The following is a 12,687-nucleotide window of genomic DNA, read 5'->3' as shown; positions in this document are numbered from 1 at the left end:
CAGTGAGTTTAGGCTTTCTTTTCAATGCCTTTTCAGGCAGTGGTTTATTTCTATCAATAATGCCAGTTGTGTGAAAAAACACAACGGACTCCAGAAAATTGTTGGGGATCATATCTGAGCCAACAAAAAGCTTAATGGAGAAGCCATTGTGCAATCTCTCTTTTTCGCTCACTATGGATTACCTTTTAAAATTTGGGAAAGGTAAACAGGATCCTTTCATTAAAATTATTATCCCTCCCCCTCTCCTTTTTTCAAGGAGCACACAGCTGAATGTAATCTGTTAGGTCTAAGAAAAAGTTTTAATAGTTTGCATTCCCATATTTTTAGAGTATCCATCATTGATTCACACACAGATGGTTGGTCAGATATCAGATCCATTGTTTGGATTTTGCTCGGATAGGTCAATAGAACTCTCACTCTGATGTCAGGGGTGGGCATAAATCACTTCCACAATCATTTGCATGGGCGTATCTTTTACCTTCAGTTGGTAATATGAAAGAACTGTGATTAGTCTCCCTACAACAGTGGTTCTCAACCTTCCTAATGCCATGGCCCTTTAATACAGTTCCTCATGTAGTGTTGACCCCCAACCATAAAATTGTGCAAGTGTTCTTTCACAGAAATTAAACTGAAACTGACCAATGGCATGAAGATCCATTGTTCACGATTGTATATAAATTGTGTTTTTTCCCCGGGGTTTCTCAGTTCAGTTTTGCCTCTTGTCCCACCATGCCAATCTATCTCGATCTACCCTGCCAGGCTGTTGAGTGGATGGCGCCCCCCCGGCCAAGCTGCTTGCCCTGCCGCGACCCCTGTGAAAGAGTGATTCGACTCCCAAAACCATTGCCCTAGAACCTAATGGGCTTCTTTGTATTACTGATTCTGGATTCCATGGGGTACGTAGTGAACATGCTGTCTCTGCTTGTTCACAGTGGCACCTCCTGAACCTCTGGGTGAATTTTGGTAACTTTGGCCAGTCTGGATCAGAAAACATGATGGTTATGATTCAGCTTAACAACTATACAAAACAGTGATAATTAGTATTCTTACTAACTATGGATTATTTCTAATAGGAAATAATTCTACACTTTCTACAAGGCTAGCCTTTTTCAAGTATCTTCTCTCAGGCCTCTCAGGCCCCCCTTTTCTTGTGGCACTAAATACTATTTAAGTCTCACTCGTCTTGATTTCCTGGGCACAGGCTCTTGAGGACCAGTTTATAAACTAGGAAAACCCAACATAGAGATCTTCAGCTTCAGCAAAGTCAAAGTAATATTCCTTTCTTGTTACATTACATTGGTCCATCAAATAATTTTACCACCACCCAGTTGGCCAAGCCATGCTATTCAAGTGCCACAGCTGATAAACAGGAATCAAAAACTTAACTTTGATTTATATGACTACCAATTATAGGAGTCTGTTTTGGTTGTTGGATTACTATTAAAAATAAAAAGAGATAAGATATACTGTATTTCCATCTACATTCATTGTTAAATTGTATAACTGTTTGTTATAGCCTAGGATAGAGCCTTTTTTCTGCTACCAATTACAGGACGACAAACATTGCATATAAATATCCATAAAAGCATAGAGTCAAAACACATCACATGACTGCTGCTCCAAGTAGGCATGACAAGCCTCTTCTGCTGTGAGGGAAAGAACCAGGGGAGTATCCAGATCCCCATGAAGTAATGAAACCTGGCCCAACCAACACCCTTAGCGTAACCAACCCAAAATTCCGACAGGAGGTGTGCACATTCCAGCCCCTTCCTGGACTCTGACCCAAGGCCTAGGGCCGAAGCGTGGGTTAAAATGTCTGTCAACGGGTGTCTGAAACTCTCTCCTTGGTGTTCTTGTTCTTCTGGTGTGCACTGGATTTCTGTCTGTAAGCTGAAACTAATTTCTGTCTATTGGTTCTGTGTCAGAATGACAATGTTCACTAGCTTCCTCTTCACTCAGACTGTTTCTGGAAAAAAGCAGTCTTGGTGCATCTAGCAGCTCTGCCTCCTCCCTGAACCTGTGCACTTGGTTCAGCTGCTAAGGCCTTGACTGTCTTTTGGCTCCCTCTGCCGTGTGATCTGTGTCCTGTCTTTTCTCTGGCTCTTGGAACAGCTTGCTTCTCCTCTGGTGGGCCCAGCTATCGTGGTAGGTAGAGTCAGGAGAATCTAGAAGGCCTCTGCTTCACTTGGGCTGGAGAGGACCGCTTTCCCAAGATTTCAGGCATCCTGGGTCACCTGGGAGAGAGAACCCACTCTAGAGTAGTTAAGGCCTATCTTTAGAGTTGCTGCCATTATGTCCTTGTCCAGGTCACAGTGGGTCATGACGTCTGTAGAAAAGCAAAACTACAAATAACTACAAATAACAATGTATTGTTTTGACATTATATTTCCCATTTGTAGTAAATTATTTATCCTCTCTGCCGTGCCATTGGTAAAGGTATTACCAGAAACAAATTAAAAGGAGAAAACCCTGGCTTTCCCTCAGGAAGGACCCACATTTGTGTAAGGGGCAAAATCTTGCAGCCATAAAATTCAGCCTTTTATTGAAGTCAGTCCAGCTTTGACTTTTTTTCTCTTTGTACTCACTTGTATCAAAAAGGCTTGATCAGTATTTCTCTTAGTGCCAAATTATTTTACGTCTGGACACGCTCTGATGAATGCTCTATAACTTATTGCAGGCTGTCGACTACATTTTTTTCTATCTTTCGTGATTATAAAAGTCTTGGTTAAAAGTCTGTAAGAGTCAATAAAGATCTTCACAGTCCATTTCTCTTGGCCAACCTAATGGCCTTTAGTGGTGTTTATATTTCAGTTGTTAGAAAAGGGGGGGGGGGAGGAGGAGAAAGACAAGTTTTCTCATGACCAGCCTCATGTTTGTTTTTGTGAGGACTCATCTTGTCCAAGCTAGCAACCGGTGTAACACCTGTGGCTTTTACATAGCAGAGTTAGATTAATGGCCTATGGTTGAGGCCCCCGCCCTCCTTTTTCTCCCCCTCCCTATATCTGCTAGCTACAATCTGAGTTCAATAACCAAAATGGATGCAACAGTGATGAATGGTGGTTTATATAATTTTAATCTGTTTTTTTTCTTATGTTGTACTGTTTTATTGAGTTTTTAGACTGTGTAAACCGAGTGGTGAATCAATCAATCAATAATGTGAAATCCATATCTTTTAACGTTTTAGAAGGAATGTAGAATCATCCAGGCAGTCAAGTTTTTTTTTGTCATCCTCTCATTGTCCAGTCTCTTTCTTTCACTCACTGAATTACCTTTTAAAATTTGGTAAAGGTAAATAGGATCCTTTCTTCTTATTAAAATTATATTATCCCTCCCTCTCCCTCCCTTCTTTCAAGAAGCACACAGTGCACTGTGGTCTGTCTCCTGTCCTCACAACAACCTTTTGTGGTAGGCTAGTCTGAAAGAGAGTGACTGGACCAAGTGTACCAATGTAGCTTTAAAGTGTATTATTATTATTATTATTTACCAAGGGGGCTGTCCTTTAACATGGGAAGTGTGCCTTCAATGGCACTGCAAAGCTTTGAACTGCCAGTTGGCAGAAGGCTTTCCAGGGAGCCCCGGTCCCAATTCTTGCCCTCAATATAAGCGCTTCCCGCCTGCTGCTATGGCATCCTGGTGAGGCTGTTGTGTGGTGCCCTTCTGCCCTGCACTCTGGCCTTCTCAGCCACCTTTCGCCCAGGCTTGTTTGCCACCATGAGGCTGAGAGGCGCTTAATGTGCTCAGGGTTGGCAGGGGCATGGCCAGGTCAGCTCCGGGACATGCCCTAGAGGGTGGCTGCTGCGGTCCAAGGCCCCTTGCTGGCATCCAGGATCTCAGAGCAGGTCGCGCTGGACGCTCTCGTACTCAGCCAGGTTGTTAGAGCAGGGCGCAGCTGGGTATAGAGCCAGTGGTGGGTCAGAGCGTGAGCTCACATCCAGGCGGTCAAGCCTAGGTGATTGCTCCAAGCTGCTGCAGCCACCCAAATGACGGTGCTGCCTCCTTGGCCTGGCATCGGCCTCCACCTACTACATCGCTCCCCCTCTTGTCCTGGCCTTGCTGGGAGAGGCAAGAAGAGCCTGCAGCTTCCTGTGCTTGCTGTTAAAGGCTGCTCTAGCCTCACACTAGCATAGTCACAGCTGGTCTGAAGGGAAAGAGGAGCACAGAATCTGGAGTCAGAGTCATAATTGGCCCTGAGTGGGGGATATTCCACCAATAGGAAAAGGCAGTCTGATTTTTTCAGCGGTTGCTGGGCAGATCCCCATGATTGCCTTTATCCTATGGTGGAATATCCCCCAGTCAGGACCAGTCGCCTGCTTCTTGAAGAAGTGAGTTGTCACCAGTACGCCTTGTGTTTTATATAATGACTGCTAATGGTTTTACACTTTGGATTTATACACTACACAACTAAATCCTCCCTACAATTAAATTGAAACATGATCCCACATATCAATTAAACCATAAAAGCTTACCTCCCAAAATGAAATCTCATAACCCAAATAATTTAAAGCCACTAATTCAGAACTCATTTAATTCAACCCAATCCGAATTCTAAAATGAAACTCAACCCATACATACAATATTGAACCTAACACACATTAGGAAAAACAACCCAGCACACAACTGGAAATTGGACCAGGCAACCTTGAGATATCACAGATGACAATTGGGGCTACCTCTCCAGAAGAAAACAAACTGCACTACCAGTTCAGCTAAACCCAAACCACCACCCGATCCCCCAAGCAGTAAGCCAGGGCACAGATATAAGTGCTAGAAGAAAAAAGCAATCAATTGACAAAAAACCCCAGAGGAAAATCAAGTTATAAAAATTATTAACCCCAAACATGGATGGCCCACAAGAACTGTGCAAGAATGGGAGAGAAACAACAGCAGAGGCCCAAGGGGGTCAGGTATCCCAAAAATAACGGGAAGATACAGGGGTGGAAGGAGGTGGGACAAGATAAGAGATTTGAGATATGGTTGTGCCCAAACCCCTTCTAACCTCCGTTCTATCCTTAGGGCCTCTGTGGTGGAGGCTTTGGTTAAAAGCCCACCTCCAGCTACTGTGAAATGCCAGGTCACTCAAAAACAAAGCCTGAACTCTGCTCCCTTACTTTGCAGAACATTGAGTTGACCTGGCATGTGTGGAAACCCGGGTCAGGGAAGGTGAACTCTCAAAGGAATATACCCTGTCAGCTTTTCTGTCCTCCATCAGTCATGGATTGCGGGGCGGGGAGGAGAGGTTGCAATCCTAATCTAGGAGGATTTCTCCTTCAGAGCACTCCCTGCACCACCAATCCCTGAAACTGAATGTGTTGGCCTTGAGTGGGCACAACCAAGAGCGTGGCCATGTGGGCGGTATACAGTGCACCCAACACATCACCAGATGTCCTGCCAGCCCTGCTGGAGATGGTGGTGGCCTAGTCATTACAGTCCCCCTAGATTGGGGGTTAATCCTAGGGGACTTTAATGTCCATGCCAAGTTGCTGTTCTCTGGAAATGGGCTGGATCTAGTGTCAGCCATGGTGAATCTCATTTCTGGCACAGGGATGGATGTGAAACTGATAGCTGCAAATACCATGCCATGGCCACACCATTACCCTCTGAAGGCCCAGCTACAACTTCCACCTCCCCCTCAGTTGAACATCGAAAAGATATTAGCTCACCCATGGATACTTATGGATCCTAATGAATTCCTGAATGCTCTGGAAGACTCATTGCCTCTTGGCACTTATCTAAATTGACTGGTCAGTGACTGGTGTGACTGAATGCTGGCCACCATTGATGAGATCGCTTCCCAGCATCCTCCTGCCTCTATCCCAAGTGGGGCCCCTGGTATACAGAGGAGCCCTGCAAGAAGAAATGGGAACTGAGATGACTAAAGTGAGTTTGGAGGAAGACAAAGCATTGAGAACATCTTATAGAACACTTATGAAAGCCTACGAGATAGCAGTGAAATCAGTAAAGTGCAACTTTTATTTGATTTCCATCACATCTGCATACTCATGCCCAGCACAATTGTTAGAGTAGTCCGGAGGACTGCCCTGGAGGAAGAGTACCAAAACAGTAGCAAATCACAAATCAGCTGTGAAGTATTTGCGGGCTACCTCATGGATAAAATCTCAACACTCTGCCGTGAACTCCCACCAACCTTGGACACAAATGATCTAGATGCCCCTTGACCACTTTGTAACCTGCCACGAACCATGTTATGGGAGTGGAGGGATATAAATAAAATAATAAATAAGTAAATAAAAATTTGGAGGAATATTCAAGTGGATGAGATGCTAGCTTCAGCAAGGCTGACCACATACCCACTAGACCCCTGCCCCTCATGGCTGCTTAAAGTGGCTGACAAGAGGATAGGGGTCCCCCTCCAAGACATGATCAACCTCTCCTTCTCAATGGGAGAGTTCCTGGAAAGACTGAAAAAGGCAATGGTATGCCTCTTGCTGAAGAAACCATCTCTGGATCCATGAGAACCTGCCAACTACAGACCTGTCTTGCATCTAGAGTTTCTGGGAGAAGTAGTGGAAAGGCTGCCACAGACCAAATATGAGCATTCCTGGATGAAGCTTTCAGTCCTAGATCCATCCCAGCCTGTCCATGGGGTGGAAATAGTGCTGGTTGCCTGTTAGATGACCTCCACCACCAGCTGGATCAGGACTGGCCAGCGCTGCTTGTGCTATTCAACCTCACAGCAATGTTCAAAATAGTTGACCATGAGCTCCTAGCTCACCGTCTCACCAATGCTGGGATATGGGGAACAGCCCTTCAGTGGCTGATCTCATTCCTCAAGGGTCGCAAACAAAGCGTAGTAATTGGAGAGAGACAATCAATCCACTGCTAACTCACTTGTGGAGTTCAACAGGGAACAGTCCTCTTTCTAATCTTATTCAACATCTTTATACACCCTCTTACCCAGCTGGTGTGGAGCTTTGGGCTTGGGTATCATAAGTATGCAGATGACACCCAGCTCTTCTTCCTCATCAGTGGCCACCCTAATTCACTGCCAGAATCCTTAGCCAGGTGTCTGGAATTAGTGACAGGATGACTCAAGCTGAGTCATCTGAAGTTCAGCCCTTTAAAGACATGTTGGAGTTTGTTGTTTACAAGAGCCAGCCACAGACTGCCAGTCAATGGGTTAAACTGTTTGTTTAATCTTGTTACTAGTGGGACAGGCAGAGTGGGTCAAATGATCTGTTTTCAAATGTAAAGTTCCTAGCTGCCCGGCCATGGCCTGACTCTGGTTTGTCATGTACACAAGTTTGGCAGGAAGAGAAAGAATTCTACTTCCTCCCATTGTTTGAGAAGAACTCTGCTTTGGGCAGAGAAGCAGATCCATCTTGAATCTTAACCATGTAGCAGCTAAGGTAGACAGCTCCTGTAACGAGCTAAGTATTTTCTTGTTTTGTTACCTTCCAGTTCCCTTACCCTGTTTAGCTAGTAAAGTTGGGTTTTTTATATACAGTAAATCTGCCTTGTCTGGTCTCATTATTTATACAATAACTCTGCTAACTTTTACTACAGTATCTCTGCTAAGGGAATAGATTTTTCCCAACAAGGTCCTATGGGTAGGCAGGAAGGATCCAAGCAAGGAAGCATGATTGCCCAACTTGGAAGGGGTGCAGTTGTCAGTGACTTACTTTGCCAGGAACTGGGGCATGATTCTGGACACCTCCCTCTCTGTGGATGCACAGATCACAAGAGTAGCATGGCTGGTGTTCTACCACCTGTGCCAAGTCAAACTACTAGCACCCTACTTGGCCCTGGAACACCTAGCCACGATGATCCATGTGACAGTCACCTCTAGACTGGACTTCTGCAACTCGCTCTACACAGGCCTACCCTTATCCCTGATCTGGAAACTACAGCTGGTCCAGAATGCGGCACCCAGGGTTTTCACGGGAACACCATGGAAGGCCCACATCCAGCCCATACTCCCAACAGTTGTACTGGTTACCAGTTGAATCTCAGATCAAGCTTAAGGCCTTGGTAATCTCCTTTAAGGCCATATGCAGTCTTGGCCCAGTGTACCTGAGGGACCACTTCTGTGCCTATGACCCACAAAGTTCAGCCAACTGTTACAGTTTTATACTGCCCTCCCTTGTGGCTCAGGGTAGTTTACAGTAGGAGTGCTGGAATGATATGGAGAAAATATAATAAAAAGGATTTAATAGTATGAACTCAACAACATTATAACATTAGACAACATAATGTTTAACCTTAACTATGGGTGTAACCTTGGTTAATGGGTGGCCAGTCAGTCTTGTTTATAAAATACCAATCTCAATGTTTTTCATTGTTTAGAGTTCATGCCAAGGCACCTACGTTTGGCCTGCTGAGGAATCAGTATGAAGAAACTCTTTCAGAAGTTGTTTGTTTTCCTTTTCTTCGGATGTTTGCTTGCGACTTTTTTTCTGCAAAATGTCTCTAACTGGCTACCGAAAAAGAAGGGTGAGACAAAAGGGATAATAATGCTGGGGGAGAACAGTCTGACTGCATTCACATTTAAAGCAAAGAAAAAGAAGACCTCTTTCAGTTTTAGCTAATAAGCCCTTTGCTGTTTTGGGGATTTCATCCAGAGAAGTGTTCTTGCTTGTTTGAGGGCTCAAACAGAAAATATGAAGATCATGTAACTCAGCCCACCGATCAAAAGCAAAATCTCCGCTGTGCAAAGAAGGGAAGTTTGTGTTTTAAGAACAGCAACAACAACAAAATCCAGCCCCCACTTGATTTTCATATTTGGAACTAGCCCCCCTTTTTGTAATTAGAATTTTAAAGGAAACAATATGTGTTTTGTATTGCATGGATCCTCAGAGACGCATGACCTTCGTCCGATCTGTTTCAGCCCTAGCACGAAGCCCAGTTACGGGCTCCTCGTCTCTCTAGTGCTGCTGACCGGGCAGCATATTAAACGTTTAAGATAATTTTTTTCACTTAAAACCCTATATAAATAATAATGGGTTTGTATCCAGCACAGATTTCTCATGGGTGCAGGGAATTCTGTCCAAGTAATGTACATTTCTCAGCTCCTCCCACCATGGCAGCACCAAATGCTCCTGAATTTTGATGCTGGGGGAAAGGGACCTCCCGTGACAAGGATCTGGGCTGGCTTGAGAGATGGAGCGAGGAAAATCATTCTGCACGTGCAAAGTCCTTGCATCAGCAGAAAATATACACTGGATCCAACTCAATATCATCAAAAGAGGTGCTGCCTGCAAGGCTATCATCTTATGAATTAAGGTGCTGGTATATATAATACTAGCAAAAAAATCCCATTATATTTCAAAATATAAGGGGTGCTAGAGGCCCCGGCCCAGGGAGGCAAGCATTCTTGGGGTGTAGGGGAGGAAGCACTGGCAGGGATTCCGCACTTCCCCCTGCCTTTCTGAAAAGGCTTACCAGGCCTCAGCGGATGTTCTTGCGGTGGTGGCCGGAAGCACCAGCCAGGACTCTGCACCTCTCACTGACACCTCAGCGGCCTTTTTCGGGACAGTGGCAGGAAGCGCTGCCCGGAACTTTGGTCCCCCCCCTCCCGCTGCACTGAAAAGGTGCACCGATGCCACTGCAGGCCTCAGTGGTGCCAGTGGGAAGTGCCAGTGGGAAGGACTCCGCACTTCTTCTCCCACCTCCCTGAAAAGGCGTGCTGTGACCTCGGTGGCTGTTTTCAGGGTGGCCGGAAGTGCTGGCCAGGATTCCACTACTCCTCCTGCCATTCCAAAAAGAAACCCCTGAAATAGTTTTCAGGCTGTGAGAAACCCTAGGAGTGGGATCTTCAGGCTCCAGCTGGAGGCTAGCATCTCTGCCACTGTTGAAGGATGACAGCCTCCAGGTGGGACCTGGAGAACCCCCAGAATGAACGCTCTTCTCCAGAATGCAGAGATCAGTTCCCCTGAAGGAAAGGGCTACTTGTAATGGGAATGTGGAACTGTGTAGTACACTCCTTTAAACGTGCGCACGCGCGCACACACATAACACAGAAGTCAAAAGCATTCCTCCCATCTCAAATTGCAAACTTTATTCACCGCACAATCACCTTTCCATGTACAAAATACCTGGGTGTCTCCCTCCATGGATTGCTGCAAGAAGCCATTGGCCAGAAGGTCCACATTGAAAAGGAAAGAATCCCATAACGGTCAAAGAGCAAGTCAAAAAAGGCTTACACCATCCTCCTACAACAGCTTCTTTTGTCTGAGCTCTAGCTTAATCTCTTTAAGGCAATGACAATTCATACATCATGGTGCCCTGGTTAAGAGTAGTGAGTTCTAATATGGCGAGATGGATTTGATTCCATGTTCCTCCACATGCTGGGTAACCTTGAGCTCGTCACAGTCCTGTTAGAAATTGTTCTCAGCCTCACCTACGTCATCAGGTGCCTGTTACTGGAATAGGAAGGGAAGGCTATTATAAGCCACTCTGAAACTCCTTTTGGAAGTGAAAAGCAAGTTATAAAAAATAACTCTTATTCTACTGAGAAAATGTTACTGGGAAACTGTCTCTCCCCTCCACATTTCCCCATGGCCTCATGGTACTCCTAAGCCGCGTCTACAATTTCCCCATCTTCCATGCCACTGGTCTCAGATTTGCTTTGTTGTGATGGTCTTGGAAAAATTGCAGGAAGACCAAGTCGGAATCCATACGGTAAGGGAAAGTCTACATCTTCTCAGTCCCACCCATAATGCCATTATTTTTCTCTGCTGCAATTGCTTGTGATGGTTACCCCCAAAGCATTCCTTCCATCTCAGATTGCAAACCTCACATGACTTCCTCATGAGTAAATATTCCCAGGGTAGAGGCTTTCCCTGGCTGCCCTTGGTCCCAGAGGGCTGGCAGGAGGCCATTACTAGGCCTCCCACAGCCTTCCTCCCTTCAGAAGGCACACAGAGGTTACTCCAGGAGATGGCTTGCCCCGCATGCCCATGTCCTCTGAGCTGAAAAAGGCCAGGAGTTCAGGGCAATTTACTGGCAGCAGGGCATGCTGTGAGGCCAGCTCCTCTTCCACCCAGCAAACCTCTGAAACTGGTAGAAAGTTGTAGGTTGAGTACTAACCTCTTTCCTGACTGAGCGCTCCCTCTTGATTGGGGCTAAACTACAAGGGTGGTCCATTCCTGGCTGAGAGCCTCTCCTATTGGGGGAATATTTATGGAAGGAAATCAGGTAGGGAGTGAGTTATCTGCATGGAGTTTGAGCAGATTGGACCTCATTGGCAGAGTGTTCTCTCTCTCTCTATTGGCAGCACACCCCCAGAGAGTGCCAGTCAGGGAGTGAGCTGTCAACTTGCGTTTTATTAAACTTAGGGATAGTGATGGGGTGTTTTCACACATGCTAAATAATGCCATTTCACCATGTCACCCCACAAAATCCAGTTGCTGAGTGCATCAAAGTGGATTGAAAGTGCATTATTTAGAGTGTATGAAAGGGTGCTACTATGATGTAATTTTTTCTGTTCTCACAACTGTTCTTCCAGATCTTGAAAAAGAATGGCTTGAAAGACAAAATGTCCGTAGAGATCTACTGAACATCACGTGCCTGAATGAAAACATCACCAGTTCAGAATGGAGACTGGAGAGAAAGGTTGCCCGGCAACTCTTTGTGGTACAGAGTCTGAGAATGATCTACTGTGAGGTACCCAAAGTTGGCTGCTCCAACTGGAAGAAAATCCTTCTACTCCTCACACTCAACATTAGCAGAGACCCCTCTGAAGTAGACCAAATTGAAATCCACCAAACAAATTTTCTGAAGAGACTGAGTTCCTACCCTTCTCAACAGCAAATGGAGTTGCTGAACAACTACACCAAGGTGATGTTCACCAGGCATCCTCTAGAAAGACTGGTGTCTGCATACAGGGACAAGTTCCTCCATAATGAGCCTTACTATAGCACCACAGTTGCAGATGAAATCAGGGCCTTGTTCAGGAGGGACAGAAATTCCACAAAGGAAGTGACTTTCCAAGAGTTTATACAGTACGTTGTGATAACGGAACATGGGAATTTGGACATACACTGGAAGCCAATGTCTGCACTTTGTGATCCCTGCAACATTCATTATGACATCCTGGGGAAGTATGAGACATTGCAACAAGATGCCAAACAAGTTCTCAAGAGAATTGGAGCTCCAGAAAGCTTCCACTACCCTAGTACCAAGATGTATAGTTCAGACAAACGGACTAATGAGAATATCACCTTAGAGTACTTGAGGAAACTCCACTGGAATCACATAGAGAAACTCAAGGAGCTTTACAAGATAGATTTCTCTTTGTTTAATTATTCTTACTACAACATTAAAAATGAAATTTTGCCCTAAGGTTCAATCACAGTGAATAAATTCAATTTTGTTTTATATGTGATTTTTTTTTTGACCATGTACATAAAATCGAAATTTCAGTTGCACATCATATCAAATGTGGTAGGATTGTCTGGAGCCATAGAAAGCACGAATGATTCTGGGATATGCATATGGCCTTGGAGCAAGCCCAATGCCATTGTCCCTGTGGAGCTGCAATCTAGAGCTGTCCCTACAAACAAGGGCCACTCGCTCATCCATTGCCTTGGCCTGCAAACTGGAGGCAGTGAAAGGAAGAGGTAACTGGCGATCTGAAAGGGATCCTCGTTGCCAAGCAGCCTTGTAAACACTGGTAGAGTTGCTGGAGCTTGTGCCATTTGTTTGGAACGTCTAGTGGCATCTATGGTA

At 45.2% G+C, this 12,687-nt stretch overlaps 1 protein-coding gene across 1 annotated transcript; it reads left to right on the top strand.

Annotated features, from left to right (window-relative positions):
• The first annotated feature begins 1,636 nt into the window (after nt 1-1,636).
• LOC143828940 (carbohydrate sulfotransferase 8-like) lies at nt 1,637-12,320 on the top strand. The gene is given in 4 exon segments (XM_077319094.1): nt 1,637-1,885; nt 8,305-8,451; nt 11,465-12,295; nt 12,298-12,320. Coding segments are annotated over 3 exon segments (957 nt in total). The 5' UTR covers nt 1,637-1,885; nt 8,305-8,348.
• Nucleotides 12,321-12,687: the final 367 nt, after the last annotated feature.

Source organism: Paroedura picta, chromosome 2 (assembly GCF_049243985.1).
Source record: "Paroedura picta isolate Pp20150507F chromosome 2, Ppicta_v3.0, whole genome shotgun sequence".
NCBI lineage: Eukaryota > Metazoa > Chordata > Lepidosauria > Squamata > Gekkonidae > Paroedura > Paroedura picta.
The sequence above is the reverse complement of the archived record's forward strand: the minus strand, read 5'-3'. Positions and strand labels throughout refer to the sequence as shown.